We start from the raw sequence: 16,076 nt of genomic DNA, 5'->3' as shown, positions 1-16,076 counted from the left end.
ATATCACCAACTATATACCACATTATGGTGTTGTTCATCCTAGCAAGCCCGGAAAAGTTCGTGTAGTCTTTGACGCACAGCAAAGTACAAAGGTATCTCATTAAACGGCAACTTGTTACCCGGCCCACACTTGCTGAACAATCTAGTATCTGTATTACTTACATTCCGTACCAATCGTTACGCAATTATGGCTGACATCGAAAAAATGTTTCATCAGGTCAAAGTATCAAGGATAGAGCAAGACGGTCTTCTTTTCGTTTGGACAGAAAACACGGGCGACAATATTAATGACTTGCGTTACTGGAACGCAGTGCTAAATGAAAATGTCACATGAACTATGCTTTGCATACGACGGCGAATTGTGTTCTTTATAGGTGTACATAATTCGTGAACAAACAACAACGACGTTATCACAAAGCGATGATGAAGAAAACGAAATGACGAACATACACGACGTAAATACATTCCATGATATACGATCTTTCTTCAACGAGTCCGACGTAAGTAAGATTATCAATTATATCAAATAAAGCGTTACTAGATAGACAAAATTAAAACTTATCGAAATTCGTTCGTATACGAGTACTCACTGGTGGGGAGTGTTTTGAACATATAAACGATGAAGATCCGTATGACATACTATGAAATGACGTAGGACATACTATGAAATGTTTTGTGTGCAGACGGTACACAGGAAAGCAGATGCAACTATGCGAAGACACGGGGCGGTAAAATACAATACGATACGTCGGTCGGTTAATATGTTCAAAACACAAATTAGTAGGAGAGTAATTAATTTTGTTTATCAATAGACACAATAAATGGCTGCCCAGAGTCCTCAAAGTCATGGTAGGTAGTGCCAACCAAGCAAATCACATGTTTTCTTAATTTAATGAATATGCTTTATAAGAATATTAGGCTAGGATTCTAGGTTAAAAACAATAGTTCTTTTGTTGAGAACAATAGAAAAATAAGAATACTGACCAGCCTGGATAGAATTTAGTGTGTGTATTGAAAAAGATAAAGAAATGCCTCAACGGAATACTACAATATATTTTTATCTAAAGTATGTGTAGTGGTCCACCACACACAAAATTTTTGGAGAGTTATTAATTACTAAGAACACTTGCTCTTTTTCACGGCCGGGAGCCTGTATGTCATTTATTCATCCTTGCTCCTAGGGATTTTCGCCGTCACCCATCATACTTCGAAAAGGCAAAAATGCCTGGGGACGAGGGTTGTCATTTATTCAAAAACTTGATTTATCAAAATCCGGCTCAATTAATATTCCGGACCAGAAAAGGTCTGGAAATTTTTTGAGTTCATGGAAGAGAAGTGCTTCTCACTTTGGAAGGGAAGTGTTTTGATCAGAAGAGAAGAGTTCCGAGGAAAGAAGAGAAGTTTTGACTAAGATTGTCTGAAAAAGAAAAAGAACCCTGGGGATGAGGTTGACTCCCGAAGAAAGCTTGGTTAGTTAAAACATAGTCATAAGAAAAAGAGATAGTCTGGGTACCCGGGCCGTTTATTTACGTTTGTTTTGTTTTACGGCGCAATGATGAAATTATTGGGGTGGCCGGAGCAACCAGGGACGTATTTTGAACAAGATGGCTGAAGCGGACGCTTTTATTTATGGTGATGACTTCGATGCTATTCTTGCAGTTATCGAAGACAACCTTTTAGAGGAAGATAAAGAATTATCTGTTCCTGTAACAGATATTGTTGATGAGGTTGTTGCTGATTCCATAGAAGAGGATTTTAAATGTGATCAGTGCGAAAAAATATGCAAGACATCAAGAGGTTTAACCAGACATAAAAATAGCAAGCATGGCCCTACTTCTGTGGCTGAACCTCATCACCAAAAGCCTGAAAATAAATTACACCCTCTATACTTGAAGAAATCTAGCTCTAGATGAGTGCTATAGTGAAGAAACGAGAAAGGGGTTTTTGATGTTTCAAAAGCCAACACTAGATGATGCTAGATACACCTTTAAATTTATTAAAGATGTTGTAGCCAGTTTTAAAAACAATAGCGAAAAATTTTATGCCTCTTTTTACAAATGTGTTTCCGAGAATATTGTTTTCAAAAACTTATCAAAAAGAGCATCAGTTATCCTAGGATTTGAGTTAGCGAACTATGTACTTGCCCACCTAACAGGTTCAGTTGTTAATGGTGATATTGCAAATGTATCTCCAGGTACAAATTTTTCACCAAAGGAAAAGCAAATTATTAAATATCTTGCAGGATATGTTTTTGGAACACTTTACAGACGTATACGTAGATCGAAACAAAGTCGTAGTATCTTGAATCTGCAAAGCATACATCTACTTATTGCTGGTAAATCAACTGACCAGGAACACGATACCGAAATCAATACACTAGTTCGCATTAAAGACCGAGGCGGCTTATGGACAGTAACATCAGAAGTTTTTGAAATTTTTTCCATAGTTGAATCCCATTTCCGCCAAGAGTCTAGCACCACGCATAGAAGTATTGACAGTAAAAAAATGGTATCATATCTCTTGAATAATGCAAGAATTTTATGCAATTACAACAAATTAAAAAATGCTTCAACTGAAGAAGTTAGTAAAGAGATAGCTTTGAATTTACTGGAACATCTTTTCATGTTGTATATTCGTGTTCGTGTATATTCACTTGTGAAGGATAAATGTCAACGACACAATGTTAAATCAAAGGCTAAAAAATCACGATCGTTGCGAACTGAAGTAAAAAAAGCATCAAGCACTTTGGATCATGGACATTAGTCTTGAACAACAGACTATAAACTTGTTAAAACAGCTATTTTTATAGCTACAAACTTATAAAAAACATTATTTTGGAAAGAACGAGAAGTACACGGAAATATTCAACCTTTAAAAGTAAGTATTTTTGTATGGAACTTACAGAAAATGATTTCATACACATTCAGTTTATTGTGTGCTGCAAAATACTACCTTCAGAATAATGCTGGATAAATATTTGCCCATTGGGACTCAAAAATTTATGTGGAACTTATATTTGTGAATACTGGCCCACAGAATTTTCTAATCATACTCACCATCATAACCATAAAAACAGAGTAAGGTGAAGCCAGTAATAATGTTTTTTAAGATGTGTGGCTATAAAAATAACCGTTTTTGTGTGCTGTTTCTTCTTTGATTTGTTGATGACTCGGCGCCTTAATTATTTTCTTCATTATTTCTTTTTTTTACGACATGGCATAGACTCAACATCAATTTCGGCAAATGCTTCGTTGTCAATACAATTACCAGCTATTGGTCTGAATATTTTTTGTGTACGAATCGTGTTATCGTTGTATCCAAAATCTCTAACAGTAGGATTGTCTTTTCTATGCCCCATTGATCGTTGTCTTCCGAAATAATTTTCCAGTGGATCTTAGCAAAAGCGCTCTGTAGGAACATATGGTACACCATGTGACAATAGATATTTAATAAGCTCGATCGATGAATATGTTGTGATTTTAATACCTTCATATGTTTGCCATGAGATGAACATGTTAGATTTGGCATTATCAGTGAAATTTCCAGGTCTTGTGGCAATTGAGTCCTTCCAATCAGAAAAATATTTTAGAAATGTTTCAAGTAGCCATGTAAAGCGCTCGTCATCTTGTGATTCGAATGGTTTTAGAAACGATTTTGCTTTAGTGATGCCTTCTTTTGTATTTCTGATGTTCAAACAATCAAAGAACTTGTCCATCATCATACAAAACGTGGCAGTAGCTTCTGCTTCTGGTGGTCCATATGTTTGGAGTGCATGAAAAACTGATTCACTTAACACCTGTGCAGCTAGTCAGACATTCATCACAGAAAAGGGTGTGAGTTTAATATGGTTATTTGTGATTTTGGGAACAAGGTGGAGACGACAGTCCAAATCATCAAAAAAAAGCTTTGATATGTGATTCCATGTCAGATATTTACTATTGTTCCACATACTTCTTGTGCACCTTCCAGCCATTGAATTAGCTAAGCAGTTTCTGGCAGTTTTAATCAGATGTGGTGGGTCGGATATGAAGTAAATATATCTCTTTTCAGTTGCCATCACATTAAGTGTACGATAGGTTACATCAACGTCTCCATTAACATCTTCCACTCTTGTCATATTAAAATGAATCCGATACATACTGCGGTTTGGAGAAGCGCCATCACTTGTAACACCGACCACTTTAATTCCACAATTATCCTCCAATATGCCAACAGCTTTCCAAAATAATGTAAATAACTGAACAGACGTAGCATTTGTGGTTGCAAAGTTGGCAAGGGAGAAGTTTAAGGGGTTAACAATACTTCGAATTAAAAAGACTAGCATGTGTGATGCAATGTCATCAGATTTTTGAAGGGATGCCAAATTAAGTTCCATATCACCTAAGTCCACATATCCAATTAAGTCACCGGTGTGCTTATCCCAAACTAATTTCTCTTGTATTTTTATTTCATCCATTAATACAATACCATATCGTTCTATGTCTGAAAAATTCTCCACTATTTTTTTTAATTCTAAGATGACATCTTTATTAAATCCTTGTTGTAGTCGTATATAGTTTTTGTAGTCCCTTAATCGGCGACGACTGGGCAAAATAAAACGAAGGCGATTTTGCAGCTAAACCCAAACAATACCGGATAATCATAGGATGATATCTAACAGCTGTCTTTGATGAAGAAAGATATTTTTGTTGTTCACTCCAAAAGAATTGCATAAATTCAAGCATCTTTTCGTAATCTGCATTTGACATGATATTCATCATATCTTTGCTCAAACTATCATCAACAGGTACTGCCTTTTGTACGATTTCTTCCATCATCTTTAATTTGTCAGCTTTTAACTGTTTGTTCTCAATTCTATAACTTCGAAGTTTCAATTTTATACGATCAGGAGATGTTAAGGAAACAGGAGCTTTATCATGAGCCGGTGTGGATAAATTGTCTTGTTTTCTTTGAAGACTAAGTTTTTCCCTAGATTCAGCTTTCAAACACGGTTCACATTTGTCTTCAGTGTTAATTAATAATTGGCAGGAAGGTGGTCGATGCCATTTCGTTTGAGAAAGAGGATTTGGTAATATGTCTATTGTTGGGTTAAATTTTTTAGGTGCAGTATGTTCAATGCAACTACCAGAAAATGATCTTGGCAAACCAGGACAAACAAAGGAACCCGAAATGTATCTAATCAAATTAGAAATTGTGATATTTTTAACTGAGTGGTCATAGATGTTATAAATTTGATGTTGTTTAGGAAGACTCCATAGTAGCACACGGACATTAAACTGAAGACTTGTATCAACATAAATCTCATACTTTGGTACCATATGAATATCATCATTGCAATAAAATTGAACACTGTTCTCTGAATAATTATACGGGAAGAAAATTCAGAAAATGATTGATAACATTCAAAATATTCAGGTGTTTTAATTTCTGGAGGTGGATGTTGAGCTCTCTTTAATAAAGTTGACTGTGATGATTCCCTTGGTTTTGTTATGGTTGAAGAAGAAGGAATGCTTTTGATGGGTAAATTGAGGCAAGGCAATTCACCAGGATTCAATGTAACTCTGCTCTCATGACGATAATATTGATTTTCATTAAAGTGCCGTTGACAAATGAAGATCCTTTTATTTGCTATTCTGTCACGAAGTGCTTTATCAACCACACGATCTTTGGTGACAATAGCTATCAATTTTTTCCTCCACTGGGAATCGAACGTATTATCACTAGTTGGGACTTTAAAAATAGCTATTCCCTTGTACTTAGCTCTTCGTGATACTGTACAGCCAAATATTGAACAATTATCTCCAGGCATATCAATAAAAAAATCAAATTAAATTCTTTGTTTACAACAAAAAAGAGTAATCTGAACCAGAAAAACCGCCATTTCTAATTTACCGTGCCTGTAGAAAACTGGGTTCTAGTTTAATTACGGCCACAAAAGGATCAAAACAATGCTTCTATTGTTATAGCGCTCTCTTTTCCAGACTATCTCTTTTTCTTATGACTATGGTTAAAAAAAGAAGGGTTTTCAAACCAGGACAGATAAACAGGTTGACCATAATGGAAGACTAGCTACTAGCTATAGCTAATCCTCTTCTTTTTCTACGTCTTGTAAACTTGTAAACAAAAAAATCTGTCTTTTTCCAAACAGAAGAACATACAATCGCAAAAAATGGCGTCTGTTGAAGATATTGGTAAAACATTCAACTTGAATACAAAGCAAATTCTTTTTGGTCAATTAGAAGATTTTGAAAATATTACCAAGTAAGCATGTTGTTAGCTAGCTAATATTAGACGATACCGTTTAGTCAATATCCAAAACTGAATATACTTTAAATATATGCACTTTCAGATATAATTTGGATTTTCAGCCTAGCCTTCTCTGCTTTTTTGGTGCTATACAATAAGGATGCCAAAATCTTGTAAAATTAGGTAGCTAGCTAGCTAGATGTAAAACATTTTTTAAAAAGAAATATAAATGTCATCTCTTGTCACGAGAAGACTTTTTAAAGAAAATGGATTTTGACTAAATAACAAAGAAATAGATGTAGCTAATTTCTTAAAGCCTGCACATATAGCTAGCTAGCATATACCATCTTTTAATTACTTGAATATCTAAGCAGCTCTAGCAACAATCTTGCAACTCCTCTCACCACATAATATGCTTTTGACTATAAGCCATCCCTAGAAACAACTTTGCACAAATACCAGTGAACAATTTACCACCAATTTCTACGCAATTTCAGTAAAAAACTACGGCAGTACGAGGTTTAAGGCTATTTCCACCTGACGAATTTTATAGTGTAAATACATATTAATAAAATCCTGCTATAATTGATACTGCTGTATAGTTTGCAACCACTTTACAACATTAAAGGTTACCTCCCCCAAAAATCAAGTTGAGCACATATGAAAGATCTTTGAAAGTTCTCAAGAAATCTTTTTATGTTTTTTGAAAATTCTTTGATATTTGTCTTTAAAGTTGTGCTTATTATGCGAAAGTATGACGTCATGAACTAGCTCTAAAACATGTATTTTCTTTTATTGAGCGTAATTATCGTATATAACTTAATATTTGAATTTATGTAAAATGTTCAAAATGTCAAGAAATGATGTTAAATATATAATACCCTCGCAGAGCTAGTTTATGACATCATGCATATTAGTGAATCTTCTATAGTCCAAATTCTTAAGAACCAATCAAGTATATATTTTGAAAAAAAAAAATTCAAATTTCTAGACATAACCTTTTTCTTTCATATGAAATTAACTTTATTTTTCGCAGTAAGCAATGAAATAGTTAACATAAATTAAAAGTAACAAATGATGTTATTCCTTAAATAAATAATTGTCTACATGCAGGTTTACATTGTTTTAATAAATCATCAGGTATTTTCCAGCAGTAACAAGGTTGGAGATGTTCTGGTTGATTTATTTTTATGAGCATTATGGAATTCAACGATGTTGAGTGGTCTAGACTTGATCTAAATTTTGCATTCTTTTTACCTTTCATAGAAAAGATTCCTTCTGTGAGGTATCGTCAGAAGAAACAATGTATTACCGGATAATTTTGGCAAAGACTTCCGAAGATGGTTCCACACCATATCAATTCTATGATCAATCTTTCCTCACTGGTTTGCACTACTGATTCCTCCCGGACATTCCTCGGAACTTCTGTCTCAGACATAGACTGGTACAGTTGTACTTCTTCTTCTAACAGATCTAGTTGTACAGGATCACTAATTAAATAAATAAATCTGAATGGAAATTTCGTAAAATTTGGTCGGTTAGTTCATCAAAATTACTTGATGCTCTATTTTAAAATTCAATAAATTTGCTACCTTTATAAAGAGGAGCATCAAGCAGAACCCATTTAACACAGTAGTCGTAAGCTGTCTCACTGCATCTGAGAAACGATCTGCTTTGCCTTCGTCGATAACCATCATCTAAAGCTTTAGGGATTGTTGTCCTAGTAAGAATACCAATATTGTCAACGATGCATCATCTTTTTGGTTTTCCAAGCAGATGTTTAATTTTGCAAACAAGAGTTCTTCAGCTTTCAGGTTTCGAATTACCTCTGGCTTAACAAATTTGGAAGCAAGTTTGTTCATAAATTGCTGCATCTCATCGTACAAGCATTGAATTAATGACTCTTCTGTTTATAAAAATTTGATGGAATTGGTACAGTACCGCTTGAATGTAACTTTATGTGTACGCGAGTTTTACGACCTCGTGTAATGATGTCGCGTCTACATAAAGAACCTTCACATATTTTTTTACACACCCAATTAAGTGCTTTTTATTGTTATCGTTGTGCGCGAGTCATACCAATAAGATTTGATGAATCCTTTTGTTGTCACATGTAACATACATGTTATTGTTTAAAAGTGTTAAAGATCACGAAGGCTATTGAAATAATTATTTTAGAATAATAAACGAACATAACACGTTAAACTTAAATCATTAAATTGATTTTGTGTTATTGAAATCCAGAGGTCTTAATATTTAAAAGCCTTTTTAGATTAGATTAGATTAGATTGCTTTATTTATAGTCGATAATGTACAAATATTTACAATATACTAATAAAATATACTAATAAAACAACTAATAATATATAATAATAAAATACCATTTCTCTAGTAGAATCAATCCGGAAGCTTTTTGGCTGAAAAACATGAAAGACTCTACTGGAGAAGATGGTTAGTCTATTAAGACTAATTAAAATCGACTGTTTAAACGAAAAATTAAATAATTCCTAAATTAATTATGTATTCTGCACAGATCCGACATTTGCATTGGAAAGAAGAAAATTCGCCCATAACTCTACAGAATTTAACCAAAGACTCTGCAGATTTGATTTCATCAGGAAGAGAATTCCATAATTGGGAGGCTATATATCCAAATGTTTGCAGCCCATATTTTGAAGATTTTATTCTAGGTCTAACTAAAGCACTTGATGACCTTAAATTATATCCAGTATCATTTCTAAACTGAAACACACCTTCCATGTAGGAAGGATTCAATTTCCATTTCGTCTTGTAGACCTCTTTTAGTAATTGTCTATAATGTTGCATATGAATTCTTTTCGTAGAAGAAATGGATTCCACTTTAGACTGAGACCTTGCCCTTTTTAAAACTCTATCCACCTTTGAAATAGATTTCCTGCTATTAAATCCCCAGACTAAAGGACAGTAATTGAACTCAGATGCTATGAATGTTGCATATAATAAACTTTTCTGTTTATTATCAACAATCCAGGAAATTCTCTTCAGGGCATTAGATTTACAGCTAGCTCTTTTGCACAGTGTGTTTATATGATCTGAAAAAGTAAGTTGACTGTCAAATTTAATACCAAGAAGCTTTACACATTTGGATGCAGATAAAATTGCTCCATTTAAATTTAAATGCCGGATTTGTGGACTTTCTGGCTTTCCGAATATTATAAAATCGCATTTGCTTGCGTTTAATTGCAAGCCATTATCGGAAAACCATAAAGCTGCTGACCTAAAAAGTTGTTCTAACATATATTTTACTTTGTGAAAGGTTTCAGCTGATGCACAAAACGTATTATCGTCAGCATAGTTACACACTAGAATATCAGAGCAGGGCGGCATATTCACGTCATATTGAAAAAGAAAATCATTTAAAAATATGTTAAACAGTAACGGCATGAAGCTTAGCAATAAGTAGCTTGTGGTTAATACAGTCAAAAGCCTTGCTTAGATCCATGAGCAAGGCAGCAACACACTTTTTAGAGTCTAACTTTTTTGAAGAAAGCACATTAGATTAAAAAGAGCATGTTGGCTACTGTATCCTTTCCTGAATCCAGACAAGATAGGGGACATTTTCCCCTCCATGAACTCACTTATCTGTTCAAATAAGATTTTTTCAAACACCTTAGCCATGTTTGGCAGTTTACTAACTGGTCGATAATTTTCTTTGCAGACCCTAGACTTTGCTTTGTAGAGTGGAGACACAGGAAAGATGCACCTATCTACTGAGTCATTAAAACAGTGACTCAACTGCTTAATAAAAACATTTGCGTGAGCTTTGAGAAGATCTGCAGGTATGTCTCCCTCTGGACAAGCCTTGCCACTTTTTAAAGAACCAATATAAGAATAAGAACCAATATAAATATATAAGAATATATAAGAACCAATAACCAAGAACCAATAAATATATAAGAACCAATATAAATATATTTATAAATATATTTATTTAATAACCAATATAAATATATTTAAACCTTTTAGTAATATTTCTTTATCATTGAAGCATATTTTTAATATGCTAAACTTCTAAAAGTTCTTTTTATAAAAAGCAACGTTTACGGAAAAACTCTACGTTCAGGACTTAAATTTCAATACCAAAGAAAGAAAAAACCAAAAAATCTAACTTTTGACGTTCTTGATAGATGAAAACACTTATTGTGAGAACATTTTGTTTTTGCGATGCGATCTAAAGAAGCATTTCTATCACTGCTTTTCGTTCTTAAACTTTAAAATGCGATCTAAAAAAGCTTTTCTATCGTTGTTCTTCGTTCTTAAACTTTTAAAACACGATCTTCTTTCGTTGATCTCTTGAGTACTATAGCAATTAAATACAACAATGGGACACACAAAGTTCACATGAGCTAATTAAATTTCGTAAACATGCCATAAACTTTATTGTTTTCAACATGCAAAAATACTCATGTATTTAACAATAGGTTAACAATAACAATGAAGGTTCTGACGCTACCGAAAGCTTATGCAAAGGTGATAACTATTGCGTGCATGTAAAGTTACATTCGAGCGGTGCTGTAAATGTAGGCAAGATTGACTGGAAAACAACTTTTGTCATTGATTTACTAAATGAGTCGGAAAGTTGAAGAAAACCTTTATTATGCAGACCTTCTGATAGAAAATAAGATTTTAAGCCAGCATAGTTTCTTACCTCCCTGTTGACACATCTTTCTGTGCATAACCGTCTGGTGGAAATATGCTTTATTACCTCTTGATATTTTCCACCACAAAAGTCATAATATTCTTTTAAAATAGACTTTCGTTTAGACGACTTGTCGAACTAATAAAACAGGTCCACACAGTGATCTTCCAGATCAAAACTGGCGATGGTTAAAAAAGCATCAGAAGCTGTACTAGCAGCATTGTGTAGTATGTGGCATGGGCAACCAGCAATCACTTGATTTACAGTACAGTCCAGATGTAAGCGTACGCGTACGCTTAACTTGCAAAAATAATTGCTTTCATTCTAAAAAACAATAGGATAGCGAGTTCCTTTCAAATTGCGCGAAAATAATTGCTTGTGTTCAAAACAAAAGCATAGCAAGAAACATTGTTTATAAACAATACTCTGCGCGATAAAAAATTGAACGCGAAGGACAGATCCAATGATCTAAATATTTAAAAAAAAAATAAGCATAAGGTTTAAAAGAGAATCTTCGCAAAAACATTTCTATCACCATTTTTCGTTTAAAACTTTTAAAAATCGATCTAAAAAACATTTCTATCCACGCTTTTCGTTTTTAAACTTTTAAAATGCGATCTAAAAAAACATTTCTCTCCCCGATTTTTGTTTTTAAACTTTTAAAACACGATCAAAAAAAGCTTTTCTATAGCAGTTTTCCTTTTTTAAACTTTTAAAACACGATCGAAAAAAGCTTTTCTATAGCGGTTTTCGTTTTTAAACTTTAAAAATCGATCTAAAAAAACATTTCTATCGCCGTTTTTTGTTTTTAAACTTTTAAAAAGCGATCTAAAAAAACATTTCTATTGCCGCTATTCGTTTTTAAACTTTTAAATGCGATCTAAAAAAGCTTTTCTATAGCCGCTATTCATTTTTAAACTTTTAAAAAGCGATCTAAAAAAGCTTTTTCATCAAAATTAAAGTTTCAATCTTTGTTAAAATATAATAATTTTTATCGCTTAAAAGCTTTATTTAACCCGCGCAACCAACAATGCTTTCTCGCTAGTTTATTTAGTTTCCACGCGATACTTTTATTTAAGAAAACTATTAAAAAATGGCTCTTCGTGTCACATTGATAGAGTTGATAACATTTGCAATTATGCTATTGGGAATAGTTATGTTAACACTATTTAACAATAGTTACGCGCAGTTATAATAAGCTATTTTTTCTTCAATAATCTTTTGTTTATTACGCGCAAGTTAATCACTTACAAGACTCGCAAAATAATTAATAAGAACAAAAGACAAACAACTTCCTCCTCCGAAAAAAAGAAGTGAAACTTAGCGTACGCGTACGCTTACATCTGGACTGTACTGTAATAGAGTTATTAGAGCCAATGTTTGAATTAGTATTATCAACGCCCATTGCGCTAACCATATCTCAGGATATTCCGTGTTTTACATGTTGGTTGTCAATGCTGTTAAACATAAAGTTATGCGGTCATTATTCTGCCAAAAGTTATATAGAATATTCTTACGCTTATCGGAAACATTTTCTCCAGCCCTGCATTGTTGCTCCCATCAACGATCAAACTAAATAAATTCAACGTCATTATGTATCACTGACCAACTCGGTTTGAAATGTTGTCCTATGCAGTTTATAATAGTGGCCATTTTTGTTCTTCCACATGAAAAACTTTGGGCTGCCTTGCTGCCCTTAAATTGTCTAATGCTATTTGTTTTTATCCTAAAACCTTACCCTGGTATTCTTACAACCTCAAGGCCACAGCTGATTCCCTCTTTCCTTTGATGTTGTAGCACAAAATAAAAAAATACCCATATAGAGAGTCAAAAATGCAGATGTTGTACAAACACCATAATTTTTTACCAAACAATCTATGCATGCAGCCAAACTAAATTTAGGTTTCCAAGGCTGACACACTATAATTATATGGAAATTAGTTGATCTACTTACCAATGACTTTTATTTATTGTTAAATAAATTATTTTGATGTATGGGAATAAAAGTACACTTCTCAAGATAGCCAATAATGCAAGATTTAGACTCTTTGGTACATTAAGATTCTTTATAAGTCACATGTATAAAATGGCTACTTTCTTCTTCCTGGAGTGACCGTCTTAAACAGGTTAGACAGTAAATGGTTTGTTTCATGATCTGATGAAGTAAAACAATAGTCCAATAAAATAAATACTCACCAATTTTTAATTTTTTATCAGTTATTATCCGTTATTTATTTCCGTTATTATCAAATCAAATTCACCAGATTTTCCTTCCGCCAAATTTTCCTCCTGCCAAAATTTCTTTTTTCGTTTATTATAGAGAGTTATTTGACAATGTGGCAAAGATGTATACACAAAAAAATGGTCTCATTAATTTAACAGAGCCCATTACAAAAGTGAGTATTTTATTTTAATTTTAAGAATTTTTTATTTTTATTGAGCTGAGGCTCTTCGGGCTTCTCAATACTTTTAATGTGTTGGTGGTAATAGTGGTATTTTTTTATATCAAGAAAAAAGATTGAACCCTAATTGTGACTGTTCAGGGAAAATGGTAACAAAAACTTAGCGTTAATTAGCGTTTAAAGCGCTAATATTTCCGCTTCAGCTCTAACATTTAAAGCTATAACGTTAATAACGCTAATACAAATGTTTTTGTAATGTTAATAGCTTTAAGACGATAATAATATTTAGCGTTATATTAATACTATTAACGTTAAAAAGCATGATTACGCCATTTTGATTTTTCGTGTGCTGGCAAAGTTGGTTATTTAGCCATGTCAAATAATGCGAACAGGACTGAGACCTTTCCTGCTCGACTGGCTCCCCCGTAGCTCGTTACAAACTTTCGTCGGACAAAACGTCCGATAGATTTTCGTCTTGGTCAGACACTTAGATCTGAGAATTATGGAATAGTCCTGGTCTTTTTATTCCACGATCAAGCCTATTCATAGCCGACCTGACCATCCTAGCTAATTCACCGACTCCTGACTTAGTTAAAAGAACTACGTAGACATAAATCTCTTTTGCCTGGCCCCTTCGTCGTTGGTAACCAGGTCTTACATAAGAAATCAAGCCATGCGGTTTTTAACTAATGCAGAGGTGAACGCCGACGGAGCACGGATAAAGCAAGTCTGCAAAACTGCACTTGCAGGCGGAACAGACATTTTATCAGGGATTTAATTGTAGATAATTTCGTCATTTGACAAAACAATTGGAAACCACATTTACACAATGCATCTCGCCATTACAAGAAATATAATTGCTACGATATTTCTTCGCGAGCGCATTTTTTTTAACACGCAAATATATACTCGCAAAATCCTTAAGGGATTTAATTTTAACAAAAGAAAAACGACTGCCGTCTTCCACGCAAAGGTGTGACGTTAGCGTGTTTGCGGTAGATTACATTCAGACCGTACTGTAGCGTTAAAATTTAATGCTAATTTGTTTGTTATCAAATTCCTGTGAACAGTCACATTTTGTGAGGGAAACATTCTGTATTATCTCAGAAAAAAAAGCAGGCAAATTTCTGTGGATTTATGGGCCGATGACTAGTCTACCCCTGTAATAACCCTAATTTGGTGCATATGGAAAAGTATTTCTTTTCAATGATGCACATTATAGGTTAGGGAAAAAAATTGTTAACAAATTTAGGACCAGCTGAATTTTTTTCCTAAAAAAGGTGCACACATGTTAATTAGGGACTCTGTAGAAAAAAAAAAGGATCAGGAAAGCAAGATAGAGAAGAATTAGAATTCAAGGGAGTTATCACTACAGCATAATTTTTGTGGAACATCTAGGCTAATAATATTAGCTACAACCTTTTATGAACATGCTCAATAGAAACTGGCAGTTTTAAAGAATTGTTGCAATTCACACCTTCAATATAATAATCTGATTACAAAAACACCAATTAGACCATTTTCGTTGACCATTGGACCATTAGTTATATGTTGATAGTATGGTTGTTGCTGTTACGAGTGAAGAGTCTGAATAAACGGTTTTTTACACTTGGTGCGGGTAGGAGGGCAGTATTAAAGGGATCCAAAGGCACTTTTACAAGTTGGAATCATCTGAAAGATTTGCATGAGAAATGGTAAATGATATATTTACTTTTTGTTAAAACTTCATGTAACTCCAGATATAGCTTTTTAAATATTTATTTTTCTTGTCGCTCGACCACCATTACATTCGACCTTCTTCTTTGTTAAAAATTTTCATTCTAGGTCCAGTCTTTTTTCGTGGCATGTGACCCTGTTACGTATTATTTCGGTAGCGCTTTAATTATTACTAACTGCATAGCCAGAACATATACCTTCGTGCGGCAAAGTGAAACATAAGCTCTCTACGAACAATTATTTTTTTTAAAAAAAATTAAAATAATTCTGCATAAAGTTCTTTATAAACGATTTTTTTTAAAAAAAAAAAAGAAATAATTCTGCATATGCTCTCACATAGCGGAGCAATCAAACGAAAAATAAAATATACATAGTTTTTATTTTAAAGGACTTTTTATTTGAGACGCAAGTTGTGCATGATTTTTATTTCAAAGGACTTTTTATTTGGAATGCAAGTTGTGCATAATTTTTATTTCAAAGGACTTTTATTTGAGACACAGGTTGTGAAAGTTACTGATTATTCAACATGTCACACATTTGTATATGGTTTTTATTTCAAAAGGATATATTTTGGAAGGCAAATAAAATATCAAGGTGTGACTATAAGCCCATATAAAGTTATGGGAAAAGTTGAAGAGGGAAGGGAGAGGGGGCTGCATCACCCCTCCCCCTCAAGCACGAATAGGATTAAGGGCGGTAACAACCTTTGTAATTTGATACGGCACTTAGCATTTGCTGAGGTAATTAGCGACATATTTTCAAACCAATTACCTTTGCGTTGGCAATTATTTGACGTGGTAAAATCGCACATAAAAGACCCTAGGCATTGCTGGATTAGACGTGTAAAAAATAGCTGAAGATATAACAGCGGAAAAAAGTATTTGTTTTTCCAGAGCATAGTTCAGTTGCCTTCTACGGTAATGCACAAACAACAAACTTAGCAAAAAAACAGTTAGTTTTTGCGCTTCAACTGCATCATTAAAAACAGTTTGTCACCAATGTAGTTTGATTAAATCATTGCAGAAGACGCTAAA

At 33.6% G+C, this 16,076-nt stretch overlaps 1 protein-coding gene across 4 annotated transcripts in view; it reads left to right on the top strand.

Moving 5' to 3' along the window:
* The first annotated feature begins 1,993 nt into the window (after nt 1-1,993).
* LOC130636120 (mediator of RNA polymerase II transcription subunit 4-like) overlaps nt 1,994-16,076 on the top strand; it is a 77,662-nt gene continuing 63,579 nt past the window's right edge. For 2 of the 4 annotated variants that reach the window (XM_057445744.1, XM_057445740.1), the window contains exons 1-2: nt 5,984-6,261; nt 13,245-13,320. In XM_057445744.1, the coding sequence (XP_057301727.1) occupies nt 6,170-6,261; nt 13,245-13,320 (168 nt within the window). In that variant the 5' untranslated portion in view covers nt 5,984-6,169. Of the gene's footprint in view, nt 2,878-5,983; nt 6,262-7,512; nt 7,691-13,244; nt 13,321-16,076 lie in introns of those variants that run through there. The other 2 variants (XM_057445741.1, XM_057445743.1) reach the window with 2 other exon arrangements.

The sequence above is a fragment of the Hydractinia symbiolongicarpus genome, chromosome 3, assembly GCF_029227915.1.
Source record: "Hydractinia symbiolongicarpus strain clone_291-10 chromosome 3, HSymV2.1, whole genome shotgun sequence".
In the NCBI taxonomy this organism is placed as follows: Eukaryota; Metazoa; Cnidaria; class Hydrozoa; order Anthoathecata; family Hydractiniidae; genus Hydractinia; species Hydractinia symbiolongicarpus.
The sequence above is the reverse complement of the archived record's forward strand: the minus strand, read 5'-3'. Positions and strand labels throughout refer to the sequence as shown.